The sequence below is a fragment of the Schistocerca americana genome, chromosome 2, assembly GCF_021461395.2.
Source record: "Schistocerca americana isolate TAMUIC-IGC-003095 chromosome 2, iqSchAmer2.1, whole genome shotgun sequence".
In the NCBI taxonomy this organism is placed as follows: Eukaryota; Metazoa; Arthropoda; class Insecta; order Orthoptera; family Acrididae; genus Schistocerca; species Schistocerca americana.
Genome location: NC_060120.1, coordinates 747,403,600 through 747,430,868, shown reverse-complemented (window position 1 = coordinate 747,430,868; position 27,269 = coordinate 747,403,600). Strand labels below are relative to the sequence as shown.

The 27,269-nt window shown below is 39.5% G+C and overlaps 1 protein-coding gene across 5 annotated transcripts in view; it reads right to left on the bottom strand.

Annotated features, from left to right (window-relative positions):
* Positions 1–27,269, bottom strand: part of LOC124594916 (ADP-ribosylation factor-like protein 2-binding protein) — a 122,951-nt gene that overhangs the window by 25,450 nt on the left and 70,232 nt on the right. For all 5 annotated transcript variants that reach the window (XM_047133401.1, XM_047133403.1, XM_047133402.1 and 2 more), the window contains exon 4: positions 23,790–23,875. In XM_047133401.1, coding sequence (XP_046989357.1) covers positions 23,790–23,875 — 86 coding nt within the window. The remainder of the gene's footprint in view (positions 1–23,789; positions 23,876–27,269) is intronic.

The window sequence follows — 27,269 nt, the reverse complement described above, 5'->3', positions numbered from 1 at the left end:
GGCACATTTTGCTGCTGGTGTGAGATGGCATCTAACACCCAGATACGGCCAAAGATGGATAGGTCAAAGTGGACCTGTACCTTGGCCTCCAAGGTCACCTGATCTAAATCCTTCAGATTTTTGTGTCTGGGGTCACCTCAAAGGCAAAGTGTACAGCACACCCGTTAACACGACTAGAGTTGTACATGCTTGTCAAGAATTCCAGAATGATCCAGGTGTTTTCAAAAGGATTCGAAATTCATTGCAGAGACGAACACAGTATTGGACCAGATGCAAGGAAAACACTTCAAACACCTCCTTTAATAGGTACCCCATGTGTGAAGTGTGAACTAATTCTAATGTACAACTCAATAGTAAAGTCTAAATTTCAAATTAATGTGTATTAACTAGGACAATGTTTACAATGACATTAGTGGCGGTTTGGAACCGTACAGTTGTGATTATCTCGCAAGCAGCTTTTTTGCGGACCAGTGTTTACTTGGACATTTGTGCTTCTATTGTCATGTACTTTCAACCATGTAAGTTTGCGCCATCCTTTTTGATACACTCTGTATACAGCAGATTCTGTTCACAGGTACTCTGATCAAGAGGACTGTGTACTATATCCAAATGATTTGTACTAGTGGTTCTGGTGGTGAAGGCAACTTTTGAATACGATAAATGCTGAAATGTTTGCTGTTATGGAATTTCATGGGAGATGTTTTTTCTCCTAATCTCACTGGATTAAAGTGGAGAACTATGCAAATTAGTTTTTGCATAACTTTTTGAGCCAGAAGAAGACTTTTATTTCTGAATGTTCAGCTTTACTGCAGAACAAACTGAAGGGAAATGATGAGCTTTAAGCATATATGGAGAACAAAACTTAGTGCAATGCATGATAAAAATTACTCTGATGAGTTTGCAAATCATGCATAGCAGATGTTGTGATTAAAATCAAGGATGACAGTATAACTGAAGGCTACTATTCCTATTATTAATTCATCTAGCTCCAATTTTTATTGAATGGAATCATTTGAGAGTTGCCACTCATCTCCAACAGGACAGCCAACTTCAGTAACAAAAGCAGTGTGGATGTGAAGTTCATATAGCGAAAATGTTCAAATCACTATCTTATGGGATTTTGGGGAAGCCTCTGCAGGTATTTTTTTGCAGTCATGGTGCTGTTTTGCTCTATCCCACAGTGTATAGAATGTTTTCTTTTAAATTAAACTGTGTAACAGGAGTAAAATGTATTGAAATTAAGTTTTGGTGATGAGCAGAGAAACACTTCTTCAAATTCAAAGGGACTTCTAAAACTGTAACACCAATAGAGAAACTGAAGGCTTCATGGAAGGCAAACACGTTTCATAATAATTCTGATTATTAACGTGTTTAATATATGTTTATTGGTGACTGCTAATAGAACAGAAACATACTGTGCCAGGAGAGTTAGTGGAATTGGTCAATCTTTTGAGTCTTGCATGAATCTACAATTAAAATAAACTGGCAAGGTTATTCCAGATAATATATATGGATCAGTTAATCACATCTAAAGACAGAATATGGAACAATTATAATCGCATCTAGAAGAACAAACTTAAAAAAGTATCTCAAGATCTGGCTAAAAAAGTTAACATTATCTATTGCAAAGAGTTGTGGTGTTTTCATAGATAAGGGGTATTTCATAGATTGGTAGGATAGGTATGGGAAGGGGAGGCTGGCAAAGCTTATGGGTGACAGTGTAGTAGGGGAAGTAGTGGGATCACTCACGGAAAAATTCCTGTGGTAGTTGGTGTTAGAGCTGAACCTTTTTTAGATTGAAGTGTGGTGACTTCCATATAAATTTTGTATATGATGGTGGAAGAAAAATGATGTTGGTAGATCTCCTAAATTCATATGATCTGATGCAGACTGTGTTTTTTCCAACTAGGTTGCAGGGAAACAGTAGCACAGCCATAGAAAATATTTTTATTTATTCTTCATTACTAGATGGGCATTCAATTAGTAAAAGGGTGAATGGCCTTTCAGATCATGATGCACAAATTTTAACACTAAAAGTCTTTTGTACTCAAACAAATGTCACATATAATTACAAACTATGTACGAAAGTTAATCCAACAGCAATAGAGAGTTTTTTAAACTTTGTCAAGGAACAAGAGTGGCAGGATGTTTATAGTGCCAATAACAATGATGATAAATATAATGCTTTCCTTAACACATTTCTCATGCTCTCTGAGAGTTTCTTTCCATTAGAACGTCCTAAATGGGGTACTAGCAATAATAGGCAGCCCGAGTGGCTGACTAGTGGGATTATAATGAAGAACAAAGCGGGAATTATATAAATATATTAGAACTACTCACAATCAAGCTACAGTAGCCCATTACAAACAGTATTGTAAGGTGCTTAAAAATGTTATCTGGTCAGCAGCACAACAATATAAAGTCATAGCAAAATACTGAAGTACTGTGCCGCACATGTAGCCCTGTATTTAGCCATATTTGCAGTTTTTCCTTTAGGAATGGTCAGTTTCCTGGACGATTAAAGTCTCAATAGTAAAGCTGCTTTATAAAAAGGGAGAAAAGGATAATGTAGACAATTTTAGACCCATTTCTATGCCACCAGTGTTTGCTAAAGTTATTGAAAAGGCTATGTATGTAACGATAATATATCATTTTAAACCACATAATTTGCTGTTAAATTTACAGTTCGGCTTTAGAAGTCGTTTAACAACTGAAAATGTTACATTCTCGTTTCTCTGTGAGGTACTGGATGGGTTAAACAAAAGGTCTCGAATGCTAGGCATATTTTTTGATTTAACTAAGGCGTTTGGTTATGTTGATCACAAAATATTGCTCCAGAAGTTGGACCATTATGGAATACAGGAAGTAGCTCACTACTGGTTCACCTTTTACTTTAGCAACAGACAGCAAAAGGTCATTACTCACAATGCTGAGAATGGCTGTGATGCGGGATCTGAGTGGGGTACAGTCAAGTGGGGGATTACTCCAGGGATCAGTGTTAGGGCCACTCCTGTTCCTTATTTATATAAATGATATGCCCTCTAGTATTACGGGTAACTCTAAAATATTTATGTTTGCTGATGACACAAACCTGGTAGTAAAAGATGTTGTGTGCAACATTGGCTTGGTTTCAAACAGTGCAGTTCATGACATTAAATTCATGGCTTGCAGAAAATAAACTAACACTAAACCATAGTAAGACTCAGTTTTTACAGCTTCTAACACACAATTCAACAAAACCTGGCATTTTAATTTCACAGAATGGGCATATGATTAGTAAAACTAAACAGTTCAAATTTCTAGGTGTTCAGATAGATAGTAAACTGTCGTGAAAAGCCCACGTTCAGGATCTTGTTCCGAGACTTAATGCTGCCATTTTTACTATTCGAACGGTATCTGAAGTGAGTGATCATTTGACAGGAAAATTAGTTTACTTTGCTTATTTTCATTCACTTATGACATATGGTATTATATTTTGGGATAAATCTTCCCATTCTAAAGGATATTTTTGGCTCAGAAAAGGGCAGTTCGAGCAATAAGTGGTGTAAGATCACGAACCTCTTGTCGACCCCTGTTCGCTAGTCTGAGTATTTTGACATTGGCCTCTCAATATATATATTCCTTACTGTCATTTATTGTTATCAATATTAGCTTATTCTAAAGAATAATCAGCTTTCACTCAATTAATACTCAGCAGAAATCAAAACCGCATTTGGATTGGACTTCCTTAACTCTTGTGCAGTGCAGAAAGGTGTGCAGTATATTGCTGCATCCATTTTCAATACGCTACCACTTAATTAAAAAATCTTAGCAGTAATCCACACGCTTTCAAATCGAAACTGAAGAATTTCCTCATGGGTCATTTCTTCTATACTGTCGACGAGTTCCTTGAAAAATTAAGCTGATTCCTGTTGGATTGTTGACTGCATTTACTTAAACTTATGGACTGTCTTTTTTCAGGTTCATAAACATTTTATTTTTATCTGTTATAACTTTTATGTTGTAATTTCATGTACTGAGATGTTCCATGACCTTGGAGATCTTCTCCTCAATTTGATCCTACAGAATTTGGCACGTAAATAAAGATAAAATAAAATAGATGGATTATAAGACACTAATATGCAAGTAGTTTTTTGTCAACCACCATGATAAGTTGCTGAGCTAGTGTTGTTCTGCATCATAATATAAAGCCCACCCTCATCATCATCATCATCATCATCATGCATCAACTTATACTTGCTTTAAACTCTGCTATGCAAGCATTTGGAAAGTTCCTCTTTATCCCCAGTGCCTTCATCTGTATAATTTCTTGAGTAATCAAAGACTCTAAATTTTGCTTCTCTCACTTGTACAGAACAACCTGCTGCTACAATTCATGGATCCATCCCTCATTTGGTCTCATGAATAGAGTTTAGTTTAGTTTTTAGACTTTAAAAAACAGCAAGGCGCACAGGATGCACTTCCATGGTTGGCTGTATGATAACTGCCCACATTCGTCCAAGCTGCAGCCACTGAACCCCATTGCACCATTCCAAAAACATCAAATTAAATCTGTACGTGAACTCAACTACCAAATGGAAATGAAAGGTAGCCCCTTGTTGACCTCTGCAAGCAAAGCTTAATTCTCAAATCTAAGATGACCCTCACTTTTAGAATGAGTATTTTGAGAAAAAAAGTCATCTCATAGAGAAGTAAATATGATAAGTTGTGCTGTGGGTCCTATGAGCATGACTACTACAGACATAAAAATAAATTGTATGCTTTTAGGTTTAGGCAAGTCAAAAGAAAATATACTATGAAGCAAAAGATTGAGGTGACATATGTGTATAGAGAATTTGTGGACTGTTCTACTGACCTACATATTATTGACGAAAGTAAGGAAATCGTTTATGGCTGACAGGAGGTGCAGGAGTTGACAGTGATAATGTTGAACAAATAATCAGCAAAAGTACTCATGCCACACAAAAAATGGCCCAGCAATTCCAGTGAGGTATAATGTGATAAGGAGAATTTGTACATGGTTTCTGGGAGAAACAAATAAAACATTTTGAGATTGTAAAAGGTTATTGTGCTATATAAGGCATTTTGAAAAAATAGTAGTACTAGCTGAGATCATCATAGCACATCATTTACTAGCTGGATTAGGAGAGGATTTTTGCTTGAAAACAGCAATTAATGTCAAAACTTACAGATGACAGAACACTAATTGGCTAACAGTATACATGTGGGCAAGGGTAAACTTTATGTTTGCCTTCATCACACTGCAAGTGTAATTTTTACTTACAGAAAAGAGAAGAAACCAAAAATATATGACTTTCTTGCAGTTTTTGCCAGCGAAAAGAAGGAAAAGTTTTCCAATGGTTGAAATGACCATTTGCAGAGATAGAATGATAAGTTTTGGGGTGGTGGTGTGGGGGCTTTATTAATTTTCATTTGTTGCATAATATTTTGAGAGCACTGATTTAGCTGTTTGTTTATCAGTGCCAGATTATTTAATGGCAAAGTTACAGCATATAGATAGTATGAATCAAAGGTGTGAGACGAATGACTTGAGGGATGGAAGAACAGTGATAAAATCCATACCGGGCACTCTTTAACATCGTGCTGACATGCCTATTGAATGTGTTTGATCATTTAATAACTGCACACTGTAATTTTAATGGTAATGGCTTGTGTCACATACATTCCATCTACATCTACATATACATATATACTTCACTAGCCACCGAGCGGCATGTGGCGGAGGGCACTATTCGCGCCAAAGTCATATTTCCCTCGCTCTGTTCCACTCGCGGATCATGCAAGGGAAAAACGACTGTCTGAATGCCTCAGTACGAGCTCTAATTTCCCATACATTTGAATGGTGATCATTGCATGATATGAAAGTTGGTGATAATAATATATGCTCTACATCGTAGGCGAAGATCAGATTTGGGAGTGAGCAGTCCCTTCCGTTTAGCGCATAATCTATCTGCAAGTGTGTCCCACTTCAAACTTTCTATGAGATTTGTAACGCTCTTGCGATGGCTAAATGTACCAGTCACAAATCTTGCCACTCTTCTTTGGACCTTCTCAATCTCTTAAATTAGACCCGACTGGTAACGGTCCAATAGAGACGAACAATACTCTAAGACTGGACGAACTTAAGTATTGTAAGCAATTTCCTTTGTTGAAGGACTGCATCGCTTCAGGATTCTACCAATAAACCGCAATCTAGAGTTCGCCTTACCCGTTATTTGGTTAATCTGATCGTTCCATTTGAGATCATTTCGAATAGTCACACCCAGATACTTGACAGATGTTACCACTTCCAAAGACTGGACATTTATTTTGTACTCGTACATTAATGGGGATTTTCACTTTGTTATACGCAGTAGGGTGCACTTACTAATATTGGAGATAACTGCCAGTCATTACACCACACATTTATTTTCTGCAAATCCTCACTGATTTGTTCACAACTTTCATATGATACTACTTTTCTGTAGACTACAGCATCATTGGCAAACAGTCTAATACCGCTGTCAATACCATCAACCAGATCATTTATGTAAATAGTAAAAAGCAGCGGACCTATTACACTGCCCTGGGGCACACCTGATGTTACCCTTGTTTCTGTTGAGGTCTCCTTATTCATAATGCAACTGCAAATGAGGAGCAGGTCCAATGCATACTACTGATTCACTAGGTAAAGAAAGTGTGGGTAATAGCCATCGTTCTCAACTGTATAGGTCCAGAATTTTCATACCCTCTACCCAGGTTGTATTAAAGAAAGCAAGCATGTGTCTATCAAAGGGCAGCTCTAAATGATAGCTACTATGGACTTGAATTCTGGTGGTTCATTTAATTGAAATGAACATTAACTTCACACACACACACACACACACACACACACCAATCCTGTTTCAGTCAATAACCCAATTCTTGAACAATATATAACTTTTAAATAGATAGTACAATAATAGGTACTGATGAACCAAAATATTATGACCACTGACAACGGCCCACTGCCCACCTGGTGGTGTTGTAGGCATGCGATGCAGTACAGTAAGAATGTAAGTGGAAGAAAGACAAATGGGGAGTCATTATAGTGAAGATGATGCAGAAATCTACTGATGTAAGCAGTTTTGACAATGGGCACATTGTTGTGCCACTGCTGCTGAAAAGACAAAGCTGTTCGCCTGTTGGTGTACTACTGTTGTTAACACCTATGGAAGGTGGATGAAGGATGGTGAAACAATGAAATCAGCTGAATGGTATTGGACAACCATGTATCATTACAAAGTGTAGAGGTTGGAGGATCCCCAACTGTGTAAGTTAGGATACGCAGTGATCTGTGGCAGATCTGATGATAGAGTACAATGCTGCTGCAGGCACAAGTGTTTTGGAGCACATCATTCAAAGGCTATTGTTGAACATGGAGCTCCATATCACATAACCGCAATGTGCTCCTGTGTTGACCCAACAACATCATCAGTTGCAATTGCAGTGAGCACAGCATCAATGAGTTTTCACCCTCGATCAACAGAAATGTGTCGCCTGTCAAATGAATTGCATTTCTTGTTACATCATGTCAATGGTTGGGTCCTTACACAACATTATCCAGGCAAATAGCTGCACAAAACATGCACTGTGCCACAGATGCAGGCCAGTTAGGGCAATTAGGCTATGGGGTACACTGAGTTGGGCTTCTCTGGGATCTGTGGTGGTAATCGAAAGCATCACAACAGCAGTGAACTACGTGAACATTATTGCAGATTTCATGCTTGAAGTCTTTCCCTATGACGATGACATCTTCTAGGAGGCTCAGTGTCCGTATTGCAGGGTCAGAATCGTACAACAGTGGTTTGAGGAGCATTGTAGTGAACTTGATGTCTTGGCCAGTAAATGTGCCTGATCTGTACCCATTGGAACACACATCGGCTGCCAGCTACGTGCCTGTAAACTACCATCCTGTTAATTCATGGGAATTGTTTGACTTGTGCATAGACATCTAGCATCCTGTCAAGGACTTGTAGAATCCATCGTTTGTTGTACTGTGTTTGAAAAGTGGAACAATGTACTATTAAATAGGTGGTCATAATGTTTTGGTTCATCAGTGTATTTTTATATGGGTTTCAAAGGCATTTTTTGTATAATGGAGAGGGGGAGGGAGTCTAAATAACAATACGTGCTTCGCAAATTCTATGTGAGTTGCTGATTTCAGAAACATTTGTCCATAAATTGTCAGATTTGAATTAAGGGTGCAGCACTGTTCTGTGAAGGTAGCTCTATCGGTTGGTGAGAGAAATAGCACTTGTCCCACACTCAATATGGGAGTTTGGGACTGACAAAATTTACAGTGAGCATGGAAAGATCTCTTCTCCCGGAGAGGTGTTGTTTCTATATGCAATGTTAGTAGAAGTGGAATAAGTGACATATGAATTCTTGCATTGATTCTTTTGCGTGCAAAGAGAATAAACCACATGTAGTTTATTATCATGCAACATGTCTTCTGATGAATCAGTTCGAGATTGCAGAACATTAAAACAAAAGAAGGGGGTGAGGAACGTGGAATATCAATATGAGGAGATTAAAAAGCTGCACACTAAAGGGCAGGAGTACAAAAGCGTCAGTGGGAAAATAGCGCCGAAGAAACAAACTAGTGATGATTGCAAGTAGGTCCTCTAAACCATTATACACTGTTATGTACATTTTTTGCATCAATTAGTGATAAAAAAATTGCTGGTATTTCTGGTTCACAATGAATATTTATCTCACTTTACAGATGCCCTTCATAGATGTCTTCAATGGTGCTTTGAGAAAATTAATGAAATCACAAGGCTAGAGATCTTCACACGTTTTAGATATGGACTCAAAGGATGCACAAGACTGTTATCTCCAAGAACTGATTACTGTTGAAGGCATTGGAGGAAGGTGTTTGCAAAAAGAAGAAAATGATTCTAATAAGAAACCTAGACAGCAAAACTTCATGTATTCTGTGAAATAAAGTACTGCAAAAGTGGAAGTATGTAAGCAGGCATTCCTATGCAGGTAGGGCATGATGAACATGAGACTACGAAGGATTAGCAAACTACTCGTACTTGGCAAGTTGCCTACCGATCAAAGCGGTAAAAATCGTTCAGGCAATGCAAAAAGTGGTAGAGAGATAAATGCTATTGTTGAACACATTAACTCCTACCTGCAAAAAGTAACACTATGGCTCTTGAGAGTGCCATTGTTTGCACAAACAGCTTCATGTAAAAATTATGCATGAACAGTTTCAAGTGAAATATCCCAACATGACTGTAAAATATGAGTGCTATCTGAGAATATTCAGGGAGAGATTTTGACTCTGTTATGGAAGACCACAGGTTGACATGTGGTAAATGTGAAGAACTGCCAACTAAAATAAAAAATACAATGCTTAATGACACAATGAAATGGCTAGCTTCTGTAGAACTCGTCACGCACAAGAGACAGGCAGATAAGTGTTCTCCTCACTAAGTGAAACTAAGGGGAAATGCATTGAGAAAGTAGGGAATTGCTTTTGACTTCATACAGAATCTATGCCTACCAACTATACCAGTTCAAGTGGTCTACTACTGTTGTCAGGTTACTGTGAATGTCTTTAATATACAGTACCAGAAGCTGGTGAATCAAAATCCTATGATTACCATGAAGGAACAGCAAAGAAGACCCCCAATGAGATTTGTTCATTCTTATTAGATCTCATCACAAACAACATCCCAAAAGCCATTAAACATTTGCATGTCTTTTCAGATGGGTGTCCCAGGAAAAAAAAAAGGAATCATGCTATCATAAGGTTTTTCATGCCTCTGGCTGTCTCAGAGCAATTCCTCACTATTAATCATTATTTCCCTACATGTGGACATTCATTTTTGCCCTGCAATAGGGACTTCATGGTAGTGAAAAGAAAAATCCGTTCAATGTACAAGGTGTCACATGAAGTAATTCGTTTAACTGACTGAAAATTCAAGTTCAAAAGTTAATGAGTTCCAAATGAAGCTTGTTTCAACAAGCGGTATTCTTGCATTTATGAACTGGAGGCCTAGATTTCACAAAAAGAACACCCTCTCTCTGGAGAAAGCCAGTAGAAATCATTTGCAGTTTCTGAATTCTTTGAATGTGAATACAAAAGTAACACTCCTTGTACTGTTACTGTAAAGGCATATATTCATAGTCCTGCATTGCACATTTTCCACCTTGGATTATAAAGTTCATAAAGTTAAAAGTTGTTCTTGTGGTCTACAGTCCAGAGACGGGTTTGATGCAGCTCTCCATGCTACTCTATCCTGAGCAAGCTTCTTCATCTTCAAGTGACTACTGCAACCTTCATCCTTCTGAATCTGCTTAGTGTATTCATCTCTTGGCCTCTCTCTGCGATTTTTACCCTCCACCCTGACCTCAAATACTAAATTGGTGATCCCTCAATACTTCAGAACATCTCCTACCAACCGGTCCCTTCTTCTAGTCAAATTGTACCACAAATTCCTCTTCTCCCCAATTCTATTCAGTACCTCCTCATTAGTTAAATGATCTATCCATCTAATCTTCAGCATTCTTCTGTACCACCACATACCGAAAGCTTCTATTCTCTTCTTCTCTAAACTATTTATCATCCATGTTTCACTTGTATACATGGCTACACTCCATACAAATACTTTCAGGAAAGACTTTCTGACACTTAGATCTCTACTCGATGTTAATAAATTCCTCTCCTTCAGAAACGCTTTCCTTGTCATTGCCAGTCTACATTTTATATCCTCTCTACTTCGACCATCATCAGTTATTTTGCTCCTCAAATAGCAAAACTCATCTATTGCATTACGTGTCTCATTTCCTAATCTAATTCCCTCAGCATACCTGATTTAATTCGACTGCATTCCATTATCCTCGTTTTGCTATTGTTGATGTTTATCTTATAGCCTCCTTTCAAGACACTGTCCATTCCATTCAACTGCTCTTCCAGGTCCTTTACTGTCTCTGACAGAATTACATTGTCATTGGCAAATATCAAAGTTTTTATTTCTTTTCCACGAATTTTAATTCCGAATCAAAATTTTTCTTTTGTTTACCTTACTGCTTGCTCAATATACAGATTGAATAACATTGGGGTTAGGCTACAACCCTGTCTCACTTCCTTCCCAATTACTGCTTCCCTTTCAGGCCCCTCAGCTCTTATAACTCCCATCTGGTTTCTGTACAAATTGTAGATAGCCTTTCACTCCCTGTATTTGACCCCTGCCACCTTTGGAATTTGAAAGAGAGTATTCCAGTCAACATTGACAAAAGCTTTCCCTTAAGTCTACAAATGTTAGAAACATAGGTTTGCGTTTCCTTAATCTACCTTTTACAATAAGTCGTAAGTACAGTACTGCCTCACATGTTCTACCATTTCTACAGAATCCAAACTGATCTTCCCCGAGGTCAGCTTCTACCAGTTTTTCCATTCGTCTGTACAGAATTCGTGTTAGAATTTTGCAGCCATAACTTATTAAACTGATAGTTCAGTAATTTTCACACCTGTCAGCACCTGCTTTCTTTGGGATTGGAATTATTATATTCTTCTTGAAGTCTGAGGGTATTTCACCTGTCTTATACATCTAGCTCACCAGATGGTAGTCTTGTCAGGCCTGGCTTTCCCAAGGCTATCAGTAGTTCTACTGTAATGTTGTCTACTCCCAGGGCATTGTTTCAACTTAGGTCTTTCAGTGCTCTATCAAATTCTTCATGCAGTATCTCCCTTTTCATCTTCACCTATGTCCTCTTCCATTTTCATAATATTGCTCTCATATACATTGCCCTTGTAAAAACCCTCTATACACCTTCCACCTTTCTGCTTTCCCTTCTTTGCTTAGAGCTGTTGACATTCGTACAAGTAGTCTTTTCTCCAAAGGTCTCTTTAATTTTACTGTAGGCAGTATCTATCTTACCCCTAGTGAGATAAGCCTCTACATCCTTACATTTGTCCTCTAGCCATCCTTGCTTAGCCATTCTGCACTTCCTGTCGATCTCATTTTTGAGACGTATGTATTCCTTTTTGCCTGCTTCATTTACTGCATTTTTATATTTTCTTCTTTTGTTAATTAAATACAATATCTCTTCTGTTACCCAAGGATTTCTACTAGCCCTTGTCTTTTTACCTCTTGATCCTCTGCTGCCTCCACAATTTTATCTCTCTACCCATTCTTCTTCAGCTGTCTTTCTTTCCCCCGTTCCTTTCAGTTGTTCCTAATGCTCCCTCTGAAACTCTCTACAACCTCTGGTTCTTTCAGTTTATTCAGATCCCATCTCCTTAAATTCCCATCTTTTTGCAGTTTCTTCAGTTTTACTATTCAGTTCATAACCAATAAATTGTGTTCAGATTCCACGTCTGCCCCTGGAAATGTCTTACAATTTGAAACCTGGTTCCTAAATCTCTGAATAATTTCTTTTATCTCATCATACATTTCTTCAGTCTCTTCGTCATCTGTGGAACAAGTTGGCATATAAACTTGTACTACTGTGGTAGGCATGGGCTTTGTGTCTATCTTGGCTGCAATAATGCATTCACTACACTGTTTGTAGTAGCTTACCAGCACTACTATTTTTTTTATTCATTATTAAACCTACTCCTGCATTACCCTTATTTGATTTTGTATTTTTAACCCTGTATTCACTTGACCAGAAGTCTTGTTCCTCCTGTCACCGAATTTCACTAATTCCCACTATAACTAACTTTAACTTATCCATTTCCTTTAAAAGCTACAAATTGAAAAACCATGCAAATCACACACAATTTTCCTTCTGTTGTGTATTATTGAATAATATAAATCTCATACTACACCAATATTAAAGACACACCAATAATTTAATGATTTCTGTATTAAATAATTGGTTTGTTTTCCTTAGAAATTAGTATGTATTTTAGAAACAACAGTTGTCCTGACATTTCAACATTAAAAAAGAAATACTTCCCTTCAAGCAAGATCTCTGTAATTGCACCAAAAAATACAAAAAAACCATTGAGATTGAGCACTATGTTTTTGCTGTTAAAGATCAATGTGTGAAATTAAAATGTTCTGTGCATTTTACTAAAAAGCAGTCTCTGTAGACAAGTGATGTTTCTGAAATCAGTGATTCAAGTGTACAGGCCAGAGAAAAAAATAAAGATCTAACAAAGGGAGAGAAATGTAAAATGGCTAAAATGAATTATGCTGATAAACCTTAACTGGGAACGAGCGAAAGGAATTTTCAGAATTTTATCTCGGTATTGAAGAGAAAGGTCTGTATGACATGACTGAATCTTATTTGTAAGAAAATGCAAATGATGTTTTGCAAGGATTTGAAAACCAATTCTTTCAGTCTTTTCTAACTTTAACCTAACTTAGTAAACGTCACAAACCAATTAATTAGTTCTCATTTTATTTAGTGTATGCCAGAACACACGGTATTATTGCACATATTGTTAAAGACATAAAACAGGAAGCATTGAGTCACAGACAGGCACAACAGGAAAGAATGCTGGAAATATTTCAGTTCTAGGACAAAGCCCTTCTTCAGAAACAGAAATCACGTGCAAATGCAAACAACAATGTCTAACACACATGCATCCACTGTCTCTGGGCCCTAAGGCCTAATTTCAGATATCTAGCTGGGGTACGTATGAGGGTATGGAAGAGGTGTGAGGCAAGGAGAGGGATGGGTAGCAGAGAAGAGGTGACAGAAGATGTTAGTGCAGCCTGTGAGACTTTGCAGAAACATGGCAGGGCTGCTAGGTACAGCATCAGGAGAATGTGCTTTGGGCAGGCAGGGGGTGGGGGAGGGGGGGGGGTGGAAGTGAGAGAAGAGGAGTACAGAAAGGGAGAAGTTCAGAAGAGGAAAAGACTGTGTAGGTGTATAGGTAGGATAGAAGGCATATGTAGTAATGGAGTGGAAGAAGAAGGGATAGATGGGTAGAGGGAGACAGGGACTACAGAAGATTGAAGCTGGGGGGGGGGGGGGGGTGTTATGAGAATGAAGGATATGTTGTACAGGTAGTTGTTACATGCACTATTCAGAAAAAAATGTTGTTGGTACGAAGAATTCAGACGGCAAAGGCTGTGCAGCAGTAGTTAAAGTGAAGCATACCGCATTGGGCAGCATGTGCAGCTGTCTCTTGGCCTCCATATGGCAGTGGCTATTCATGACGACAACTAGCTTATTATTTGTCATTCCGATGTAGAATGCAGCACAGTAGATGCAGCTAACTTTGTGTATCACTTGGATACTTTCACAGGGGGCCCTGCCTTTGATGGGGTAGAAGATGTCAGTGACAGAACTGGAGTAGATGGTAGTGAGAGGATGTGTGGGATAGGTCTTGCATCTGGGTCTATTACAGGGATACGAGCCTTGAGGCAAGAGACTGGGACATGGACTGGAATACGGACAGGTAAGAATATTACGTAGGTTGAGTGGATGGTGAAATACCACAGTGGGAGGGTATCCTCATTTTAGGGCAGGATAAGAGATAGCATAAGGGAGCAATTGACAGGAATGGGGGAAAGAAATACAATAGAAGAAGAATGGATAGCTCTGAGGGATGAAGTAGTGAAGGCAGCAGAGGATCAAGTAGGTAAAAAGACGAGGGCTAGTAGAAATCCTTGGGTAACAGAAGAAATATTGAATTTAATTGATGAAAGGAGAAAATATAAAAATGCAGTAAATGAAACAGGCAAAAAGGAATACAAACGTCTCAAAAATGAGATCAACAGGAAATGCAAAATGGCTAAGCAGGGATGGCTAGAGGACAAGCGTAAGGATGTAGAGGCTTATCTCATTAGGGGCAAGATAGGTACTGCCTACAGGAAAATGAAAGAGACCTTTGGAGAAAAGAGAACCACTTGTACGAATATCAAGAGCTCAGATGGAAACCCAGTTCTAAGCAAAGAATGGAAAGCAGAAAGGTGGAAGGAGTATATAGAGGATCCATATAAGGGCGATGTACTTGAGGACAATATTATAGAAATGGAAGAGGATGTAGACGAAGATGAAATGGGAGATACGATACTGCGTGAAGAGTTTGACAGAGCTCTGAAAGACCTAAGTCGAAACAAGGCCCCGGGAGTAGACAACATTCCATTACAACTACTGACGGCCTCGGGAGAGCCAGTCCTGACAAAACTCTACCATCTGGTGAGCAAGATGTATGAGACAGGCAAAATACCCTCAGACTTCAAGAAGAATATAATAATTCCAATCTCAAAGAAAGCAGGTGTTGACAGATGTGAAAATTATCTAACTATCAGTTTAATAAGTCACGGGTGCAAAATACTAACGCGAATTCTTTACAGACGAATGGAAAAACTGGTAGAAGCTGACCTTGGGGAAGATCAGTTTGGATTCCGTAGAAATGTTGGAATACATGAGGCAATACTGACCTTACGACTTATCTTAGAAGAAAGATTAAGGAAAGGCAAACCTACGTTTCTAGCATTTGTAGACTTAGAGAAAGCTTTTGACAATGTTGACTGGAATACTCTCTTTCACATTCTAAAGGTGGCAGGGGTAAAATACAGGGAGCGAAAGGTTATTTACAATTTGTACAGAAACCAGATGGCAGTTATAAGAGTCGAGGGACATGAAAGGGAAGCAGTGGTTGGGAAGGGAGTGAGACAGGGTTGTAGCCTCTCCCCAATGTTGTTCAATCTGTATATTGAGCAAGCAGTAAAGGAAACAAAAGAAAAATTTGGTGTAGGTATTAAAACCCATGGAGAAGAAATAAAAACTTTGAGGTTTGCCGATTACATTGTAATTCTATCAGAGACAGCAAAGGACTTGGAAGAGTAGTTGAACGGAATGGACAGTGTCTTGAAAGAAGGATGTAAGATGAACATCAACAAAAGCAAAACGAGGATAATGGAATGTAGTCGAATTAAGTCGGGTGATGCTGAGGGAATTAGATTAGGAAATGGCACACTTAAAGTAGTAAAGGAGTTTTGCTATTTGGCGAGCAAAATAACTGATGATGGTCGAAGTAGAGAGGATATAAAATGTAGACTATCAATGGCAAGGAAAGCATTTCTGAAGAAGAGAAATTTGTAAACATCGAGTATAGATTTAAGTGTCAGGAAGTCGTTTCTGAAAGTATTTGTTCGGAGTGTAGCCATGTATGGAAGTGAAACATGGACGATAAATAGTTTGGACAAGAAGAGAATAGAAGCTTTCGAAATGTGGTGCTACAGAAGAATGCTGAAGATTAGATGGGTAGATCACATAACTAATGAGGAGGTATTGAATAGAATTGGGGAGAAGAGGAGTTTGTGGCACAACTTGACAAGAAGAAGGGATCGGTTGGTAGGACATGTTCTGAGGCATCAGGGGATCACAAATTTAGCATTGGAGGGCAGTGTGGAGGGTAAAAATCATAGAGGGAGACCAAGAGATGAATACACTAAGCAGATTCAGAAGGATGTAGGTTGCAGTAGGTACTGGGAGATGAAGAAGCTTGCACAGGATAGAGTAGCATGGAGAGCTGCATCAAACCAGTCTCAGGACTGAAGACCACAACAACAACAACAACAAGAGATAGTAAAAACCCTGGAGGATAATGTTATAGAGTTGCTCCTGTCCTGGGTAGTACTGAGTCAAGGAGCGCTCTTTTCTGGCTGGACTGGGAATATGTAGGGGATGGCCTGTGACTGGCGAGGCATGGAATGAGAGATCTGTTTCTAGACAAGGTTGGAAGAGTAACGTCAGTCTGTGAAGGGCTCAGTGAGACTGTTGGCATAATTTGATGCCTCGTCACTACAGATGCAACAACCACGGTGCCTAAGCTATATGGAAGGGAGTTGGGAGTGGAATGGGTGGCAGCTGTCAAAGTGGAGGTTTTGTAGGTGGTTGGTGGGTTTGATGTAGATGGAGGAACTGATGTGGCCATCCTTGAGGGGGAGGCCAACATCAAGGAAGGTTGCCTGTTGAGCTGAGGAGGATCAGCAGAGCATGAAGATGTTATCAAAGAATCTGAATGGAGTGATGGGCTTTGGGGTTATGAGGTTTAGGTCTCTGGGTGGTTAGGGATTCCTTTAGATGGCCCATGAATAGGTTAGCATAGGATGGTGCAATACATGAACCTATTCCTGTACCATGGATTTTTTTGGAGGTGATGTCTTCAAAGGTGAGAAGTAATTACCAGTGACAACATAATTAATGACTGTGGTCATAAACGAGGTGGTTGGTTTGCAGTCAGTTGGGACAAGTAGTGCTCATTAACAGCAAGGCTATTGGCATTGGCAATGTTAATGTAGAGGTGTGTGGCATTGAAAGTAATGAAGAGATTGCTGGGCTGGAAAGGAGGAGGAGGAACACTGGAGAACTGGTGGTGACAAGGTTGCTATCTTTGATACAGGAGGGTAGGTTACGGGTAATAGGCAGAGCACTCACTGCCGGAGCACAGTAAGCAGCTACAATGGTGCATCTTGGGTGGTTGGGTTTCTGAACTTTTGGAAGCACGATAAGGTAGGAGCGCAGGGAGTGGTGAGGGTGAGGAGAGACAGAGATTGAGAGGAGAGGTTCTGAGATTACCTAAGGATTTAAGAAGAGACTGGAGATACTGCTGAATTTCTGGAATGGAGTCACTGTGGCAGGGCTTGTAAATGGACATATTTGGCAGCTGGTGGAGTCCCTCTGCCAGGTAATCCCTGCAGTTCTTAACGACAGTGGTGGAGCTTTGTAGGCAGGTAGGACTAGGGTCAGGATCAGGTTTTAAATGGTGGGCTGTGGTTATTTCTGGCGATATAAGAGTGGTTTTCATGTTGAGAGATTTGGGGTCAGGTAGGGTTCAATACTGGTTTTGAATTGAGTCTGATTGGTATACTTAGTGCCAAAAAAGTGTTTCCACTGTAGGGACTGGGAGAAGGTCAGAAGGTCTATGACTGAATTTGGGAGTGGGATGAAAGGTAGGGCCTTTGGAAAGGACTGATACTTTGTACAACTGAGGCTTTTGGAGGACAGGTTCTTGACTGTGTTGCAGGCCTGTTTAAGCTCTGGATGGTGTAAGGTGGAGTTTCTGAGGATGTGGTAAACTTAGTAGGTCTGCAAGTCAGAGTTTGGCAGCTATGACGGTATCAGAAAAGTTTGATGGTGGCTCTTGTGGTGGCAGACAGTGATTGTCCAAAACAGGAGTATGACATGAGCAGATTGGACAGTTTCGTTTGGTTCTTTGTACGTGCAGCTCTAGTTCTTGGAGGGTAAATGATTCAGTCTGGGAGATGGGATTCTGGAATTTGGCATTGTAGAGCAGGAAAATTTTGCAGGCGGATAGGAGGTAGTGCTAGGAGGTTTAGACCTGATTGATATGGTTTTGCAGGCCTAGACTGGTGAGGGCTATGGACTAACAGAAATTGAATAGGTAGAGGTCTTTGTGGAAGGAGGAGTTGCGTCTGGATATGAATAATTTGATGTTCAGACCATTCAAAAGGGTTTTGTGAGCTAGGCTCAATGAAGGAACAGTACTGGGTTATCGCTTGCGATAAGGAAATTTTTCTGTATTGACACAGATCGATGGAGCAGGTATCCATAGTGCAGGTGAAAAAAGTAAAAGATACATAAAATTAAGTAAATACACATGGGAAAAAGCACAAAATGAGAAAATGGATTAAGTATAGTAAAAAATCATAAAACACAGAATAAGTAGGACCTACAGAGAAAAATGATATTGAAATAAAATCAACTTGAAAGCAGGATGAGATCAAAGTGAAAAAAATAAGTGATGGTAATATGGGGGGGGGGGGGGGGGGGGGCAGGTGCATGGGTGTATAGGTGTGGATGGGTGTATAGGTGTGAAGGGAGAGGGAGCAGGTGTAGTTGGATTATGTGAGTTCATTACATCATGTAAAAAACATGCAAAAACATTCAGAGCATGTTCATAAGTCAGAGCCTGTTCAGTTCAGCAGATGACATAGGATAGTACACAAAGAAAAGAATGGACCTTGAGCAATGTAATGTGATAGAGGATTACAACAAAGGGAAACAACACTGGGTTGTGGGATGGAAGGGAAGCCAACAGGCAAAATCAAACAATGAAAAGTCCAAGGTGGAATATTAATATGGAAAGAATAAATTGCTACTCACTGCATAGAGGAGCCACTTAGTCACAGACAGCCACAATGAAAAAGAATGCTAGAAATAAAAAAAAGGATGCACTGCAAAGGAATTATCTGAACGGGACAGGAATCATTAGATATGATGTACATACACAAACAAACAAATTATTACAGTTTCAGAAAAAATTGGATGATTTATTCAAGAGAAAGAGATTTGGAAACTGAGCAAGTCAGTAATGTGTTGGTCCATCTCTGACACTTACGCAAGCAATTATTCAGCTTGTCATTGATTGAGAGAGTTGTTGGATGTCCTCCTGAGGCACGTTGAGCCAAATTCTGTACAAGTAGTGCATTAGACCATCAAAATTCCAAGATGGTTGGAGGGCCCTACCCACAATGCTCCAAACATTCTCAATTGAGGAGAGATCTGGTGATCTTGCTGGCCAAGGTAGGGTTTGGCAAGCACCAAGAAAAGCAGTAGAAACTATTGCTGTGTGCCGGCAGGCATTATCTTATTGAAATGTAAGACCAGGATGGCTTGCCATGAAGGACAACAAAATGGGGTGGAGAATATCGTCTATGTTATACTGTGCTGAAAGGGTGCCAGCCCTAGCATTGTATACACTCGCTATAGCACCGTAGTTGTGTTGCTGTGGTCTTCAGTTCTGAGACTGGTCTGATGCAGGTCTCCATGCTACTCTATCCTGTGCAAGCTTCTTCATCTCCCAGTACATACTGCGGCCTACATCCCTCTGAATCTGCTTAGTGTATTCATCTCTAGGTCTCCCTCTACAATTTTTACCCTCCACGTTGCCCTCCAATACTACTTTAAGTGTCTCATTTCCTAATCTAATTCCCTCAGCATCACCCGACTTAATTCGACTACATTCCATTATCCTCGATTTACTTTTGTTGATGTTCATCTTACATCCTCCTTTCAAGACACTATCCATTCTGTTCAACTGCTCTTCCAAGTCCTTTGCTGTCTCTGACAGAATTACAATGTCATCGGCGAACATTAAAGTTTTTATTTCCTCTCCATTGATTTAAATACCCACTACCAATTTTTCTTTTGTTTCCTTTATTGCTTGCTCAATATACAGATTGAATAACATTGGGGAGAGGCTACAACCCTGTCTCACTCCCTTCCCAACCACTGCTTCCCTTTCATGCCCCTCGACTCTTAAAACTGCCATCTGGTTTCTGTACAAATTGTAAATAGCCTTTCGCTCCCTGTATTTTACCCCTGCCACCTTCAGAATTTGAAAGAGAGTATTCCAGTCAACATTGTAAAAAGCTTACTCTAAGTCTACAAATGCTAGAAACGTAGGTTTTCCTTTTCTTAATCTAGCTTCTAAGATAAGTCGTAGGGTTAGTATTGCCTCACATGTTCCCATATTTCTATGGAATCCAAACTGATCTTCCCCGAGGTTGGCTTCTACCAGTTTCTCCATTCGTCTGTAAAGAATTCATGTTAGTATTTTGCAGCCCTAACTTATTAAGCTGATAGTTAGGTAATTTTCACATCTGTCAACACCTGCTTTCTTTGGGATTGGAATTATTATATTCTTCTTGAAGTCTGAGGGTATTCCGCCTGTCTCATACATTTTGCTCACCAGATGGTAGAGTTTTGTCAGGACTGGCTCTCCCAAGGCTGTCAGTAGTTCTAATGGAATGTTGTCTACTCCCGGAGCCTTGTTTCGACTTGGGTCTTTCAGTGCTCTGTCAAACTCATCATGCAGTATCATATCTCCCATTTCATCTTAATCTACATCCTCCTCCATTTCCATTATATTGCCCTCAAGTACATCACCCTTGTATAGACCCTCTATATACTCCTTCCACCTTTCCGCTTTCCCTTCTTTGCTTACAACTGGGTTTCCATCTGAGCTCTTGATATTCGTACAAGTGGTTCTCTTTTCTCCAAAGGTCTCTTTAATTTTCCTGTAGTCAGTATCTATTTTACCCCTAGTGAGATAAGTCTCTACATCCTTACATTTGTCCTCTAGCCACGCCTGCTTAGCCATTTTGCACTTCCTTTCGATCTTATTATTGAGACGTTTGTATTCCTTTTTGCCTAATTCATTTATATTTTCTCCATTCATCAATTAAATTCAATATCTTTTCTGTTACCCAAGGATTTCTATTAGCCTTCATCTTTTTACCTACTTGATCCTTTGCTACCTTCACTATTTCATCTCTCAAAGCTACCCATTCTTCTTCTACTGTATTTATTTCCCCCATACCTGTCAATCATTCCCTAATGTTCTCCCTGAAGCTCCCTACAACCTCTGGTTCTGTCAGTTTATCCAGATCCCATCTCCTTAAATTCCCACCTTTTCGCAGTTTCTTCAGTTTTAATCTACAGTTCATAACCAATAGATTGTGGTCAGAGTCCACATCTGTGCCTGGAAATGTTTTACGATTTAAAACCTGGTTCCTAAATCTCTGTCTTACCATTATATAATCTATCTGAAACCTGTCAGTATCTCCAGGCTTCTCCCATGTATACAACCTTCTTTTATGATTCTTGAACCAAGTGTTAGCTATGATTAAGTTATGCTCTTTGCACAATTCTACCAAGCGGCTTCCTCTTTCATTTTTTAACCCCAATCCAAATTCACCTACTACTTTTCCATCTCTTCCTTTTCCTACTGTCGAATTCCAGTCACCCATGACTATTATATTTTCGTCTCCCTTCACTATCTGAATAATTTCTTTTATCTCATCATACATTTCTTCAACATCTGCAGAGCCAGTTGGCAAATAAACTTGTACTATTGCCGTAGGCGTGGGCTTCATGTCTATCTTGGCCACAATAATGCGTTCACTATGTTGTTTGTAGTAGCTTACCCGAACTCCTATTTTTTTTATCCATTATTAAACCTACTCCTGCATTACCCCTATTTGATTTTGTAGTAGCACGTTTTGCTATTTGGGGAGCAAAATAACTGATGATGGTCGAAGTAGAGACGATATAAAATGTAGACTGGCAATGGCAAGGAAAGCGTTTCTGAAGAAGAGAAATTTGTTAACATCCAGTATTGATTTAAGTGTCAGGAAGTCATTTCTGAAAGTATTCGTATGGAGTGTAGCCATGTATGGAAGTGAAACAGGGACGATAAATAGTTTGGACAAGAAGAGAATAGAAGCTTTCGAAATGTGGTGCTACAGAAGAATGCTGAAGATTAGATGGGTAGATCACATAACTAATGAGGAAGTATTGAACAGGATTGGGGAGAAGAGAAGTTTGTGGCACAACTTGACCAGAAGAAGGGATCGGTTGGTAGGACATGTTCTGAGGCATCAAGGGATCACCAATTTAGTATTGGAGGGCAGCGTGGAGGGTAAAAATCGTAGAGGGAGACCAAGAGGTGAATACACTAAGCAGATTCAGAAGGATGTAGGTTGCAGTAGGTACTGGGAGATGAAAAAGCTTGCACAGGATAGAATAGCATGGAGAGCTGCGTCAAACCAGTCTCAGGACTGAAGACCACAACAACGACAACAACACGTTGTATTTTGTAATTGGTAGAGTAGATTTTGGTCAGTGTTTTCTTCCACTGTCTTTTTTCCTTATCTGGTTTGCCACTACAAGAGTTGTGGGTTTTTCTTGTTGTTCTTGTGTTTAAAACTTAGTGTAAGTCAAGAAGATGTTTTTCTTTAATTATAATAAAGTGTGGTCAAATTGACTGTTAGTTCTTTCCTGCTGGCCACAGGACACTACAGTTTCTCTGCCTCATCTTAGGTTGTGTTCCCAAAGTCCACTGGTACAGGTCAGAACCAGTGCTGAATCTGTTGATCAATATACCCACCGCTGTGGAATACTGTTTGCAAGTGTCAGGGAGAGCATTACATCCTCTTTGCTTTAGCTCATCAAGTACTTGATTATGAAAACTTCGCAGTCAAAGCACTGTACATGCCTGTCACAAAAATTTGGTTATGTGCCCAAAAACCTTTTTCTCTTAATACAAGCTGGGGACATCCAAAGAGTTACATTATTATTATTATTATTATTATTATTATTATTATTATTTGAAACAATGGAAAATTCCGGATAGAATGTAACAATGTTATGAAAAGGAAAGTTGCTACGCACCATACAGCGGAGATGCTGAGTCACAGACAGGTACAACAAAAAGCCTGTCACAAGTAAGGTTTCGGTCAGCAAGGCCTTCAAAAATAGACGTCACACCCACACCCACACACACACACACACACACACACACACACACACACAACTCGCACATACATGACTCTGTGTGAGTTGTGTTTGCATGAATGTGTGTTTGTGTGTGTGTGTGGGGGGGGGGGGGGTGTTGAGAGAGAGAGAGAGAGAGAGAGAGAGAGAGAGAGAGAGTGTGTGTGTGTGTGTGTGTGTGTGTGTGTGTGTGTGTGTGTGGAGGGGGGGGGGGGGGGGGGGGCACGCACATGTCGTCCACTTTTGACAAAGGCCTTGCTGACCAAAAGCTTGTCTGTGACAGTCTTTTTTGGATGTGCCCAGTGCCCACCTGCGACTCAGCATCTCTACTATATGATGAGTATTATTATTATTATTATTATCTGACAGAAACAGGATCATTCAAAGTGTGCTCCTGCATTAAGTGACTGCAGCCATTACTTAAACGGCAAGAATAGGAATTAAATAATAATCTATTTCACTACAATAATCATTTGCATTTTATTTTTTCAAAATATCTCTTTAAAAAATTGAAAGCTACTTACTGCAACTCTTCAATAAAATTTTGCATGGAAAAATGTGGTATCCTGTTGGCCAAATAGTTCTCGATATGATTTTCAATCAAGTCTCCCTGTTCAAACAAAAATAATATATTTTAAATTTGGGAACATGAGTAACACTTCTGAACATAATTTGTACTGCCACAAATAATAATGATATGGCATTATCAACTAAATACATTATACACAACACCAATAAATTTTCCCCGGGTTAGACTGCTCATTCCATAATCAGATTTGCTTCACATTTGTAGAAGGAGGAGGGGGGTCGCGCGCAGTGTGGTGGTCGGGGTGGGGGAGGGGGAGAGCAGTAAATACCAGAACTGCAGGAAGGGATCATTTGGCCACAAAAGAGATTTGACTTAAAAATCCACCTGGTTAATACAGGACCTATATTTTTTCCATTCATTTATATGGCATATACACATTTTTAACAATGCCTTATGTCAGAATTCTAATACTATTAGTAGATTAATGCTTTTGATAGACAAATATTGCTTGTCTATCCTGGAATGTAACCTACTTCCAAAGTTTCTAATATTTATCCATTTATTTCACTTATTTGTTTTTAAACATCGAAAGCAAACTTAAAGCATATTATTGACACTTTTTATGAACATTTTTCATTACAGTCTTTTTGCATTTCTCAGAAATGGTGATAGCTTTGTTACCTTTGCTCATTCAAATCTGGCAATGTTTTCTGCTTTTCTTAATTATCTGGTGCTACAGCCACTTCTTTCAAATGGCTTCTTCACTATTTGTCCTGCTGTTTGTTGTTTCCTGTTTGTGTGTGTATTTACTTTCCTCTTCAGGTTGCTTTTATTTTATTACAACCTGATGCACACACTTTAAGCACTTCATAGCTGACATCATCATCAGAGCACTGCCCAATGTCCGTGTTATGCCACTCTGCAGCAACTCGACACATGGAATATCAATTCAGTATAATGTCAATGTCATAATATGGAATGCACGGTGCAAAATTTCTGCTGGAGTATTCTATTGTGTTTTATTATGTTTTATTAATATGTGCAGGAGAATTGTAATTATTGATCACATGAGTGCATCCCATGCAACGATGGAAGAACATCTGTAAAATGACACTGGAGAATCTGCAACTCAACTTTTCTCAGACCTGTAATTGCAATCTTCCCAAAGACATTGAAAATTTATTTGAATTCAACATCTGACCAACAATCACTGCCATAAGAGGTATGCTCACAAATCCTCACTGTTAATTTGGTACAAAGGCACTGCAATTTTCCACTTTCTCTTAAAAGAAAACATGTAGCAGTTTTTAAATTCACAAACAATATTTTCATGCATCGCTCTATCCCTTTAGACATTCAAAAGAGGTCACCACAATTAATTAAAGAAGAAGAAAGAAATATTTGTGACAGCTACTTATTGAAACAGAAGCATGAAAGAACATATTGCCTGGAACAATTCGAAGATCAAATAAGGAAATTAAGTATTCTTCACGTGAACACTGAAGCAAAGCATGTTTAATCACACCACTTAACATGTTGCTGCTAACTTTTTCACGATGGTCTCCTCTGCTGTGGGTGGACCCTTCAGCTGTTGGGAGCTACAGTCAGACCCCCACTCCTGCACTGTTGCAGCCAACACATTTGTCACTGCTGCCTCCATCGCCAGCCGGTGCTACCTGTTCCACTGCCTTTGCTGCGACCTCCTTTTCTGTGGTGGGATTCAGACAAGGAAGTGCATCTACGCTTGCGTTGCCTGTCTTACCATATGGTCTCTCACCTCTCACAAAGGGAGGGGAGGGGCAGCAGGTGCCGCACCTGTTCACAATCACGCCACTTCTGACCTGGCACACTGGTGCCAGCACGTTGCATGACTCAACAACTTGCATAGACCACAGAAGAAATGGACATAAGCACAGTGCTCACTTCTTCGGAGAGGAAGAGGAGGGCATTGTTTCATTGTTTATGCATGAAGTATGTGCTTGGGACTAATGAACATATAGGGCAAAGCGCAAGGCACCATCGGCTGTTTGTGTACTGCTAATTGTATTGTACCTTGTCTTCAAATTGTGTGAATTGTTCGAGCAATAGGTTATAGTGTTCTTGGGTTAGAATATGTATACGCAATAATATCAAGAGGATGGATAAGAAAAGAAATGACTATGTGAAATTTAAAACTTTCACAGTGTACAGATGGCTCTATAGAATTTCAGCATAACTGCTGGACGTCTGTAGCTTCCTGGTATGATCTTTCACCACAGGGCCTGTTGCCATCTTCAGGTGAATAGTGACGAGCCATACACTGAGCTCTCCTATTTAAGGTCCCATCAGCACATGCGTGATGTCCTAGTTGGCACTGTGCATGCATTGCTTGAGCCCATGTGCTTCTGCAGTAAGTCTGTGCACTGCTCTGCATGCCCTCCATGGTGACAGCTCGAATCTTCAATATCAAAATGATTGTCTTCACTCGGTAAGGCAGAGCAGGAAGTTTTTCTATAATCGGGTCCCATGCAGAATTTAAATGGAAACCACTGTCTCAATTCATAAGGGATTCAGACAGTCATATTTCCCCTGATTCATTGATGACTGAGCTCCAAAAGTTTGACATATCGGCCACAATTTTTTTATCATTATATTTCATCAAATGACCAGTGGAAATACAGTTTCAGGGATAGTGGTCTTATCTGCTTGGTGAAGGTGAGTATGCCACTGATGTTTTATTGTACGATACTTCAGAGTATGCATTGTTTGCCGTGTATAAGATTTGCTGCATTCATACATACTTCTGTAAACACCCACTTTGTGCAGCTCTAAGTTGTCTTTAACAGAACACTGAATTTCCACTGATCATTCAATGAAATACAATGAATCAAAAATTGTGGCACATATCTCAAACTTCTGGAGCTAAATCATCAGTTAATCAGTGAAAGCATGACTGACTGAATTCATTACGAGTAGAGACGGCAGTTTCCACTTACATTTTTCATGGGACACGACTACAGAAAAAATTCGTGTAATCAAAGTTGTCTTGCATTCTTACCATGTGACAGCAACTGTTTTGATATTCCAGAAGTGAGCTTTCACCACGAGAGGCACGTAGGGCAGTGCACAGATTTACAGCAGAAGCACGTGTGCTCAAGCAACACACGCACAATGCCAACTAGAACACCATGCATGTACCAGCAGGATCTTAAATAGGGGAGCACAGTGTACTGCTCATCAGTATTCACCTGAAGATGGCCAGAAGACTCTGCACCAAAATATCGCACCAGCAAGTTACAGACATCTGGCAGTTCTCCCGAAATTTTATAGAACAATCTGTACACCAGGAAAGTTTTAGATTTCACATCAAGCGGCTCTACAGGGAGGAACTGATGCAATGTATCTGTATACTCGATAAGTTATGCGAAAGAAGAGTGAGGTTACCGAGTTCACTGTTATTTTCATTAGTTCATTAAGCTGTAGAGACGAGGGCATT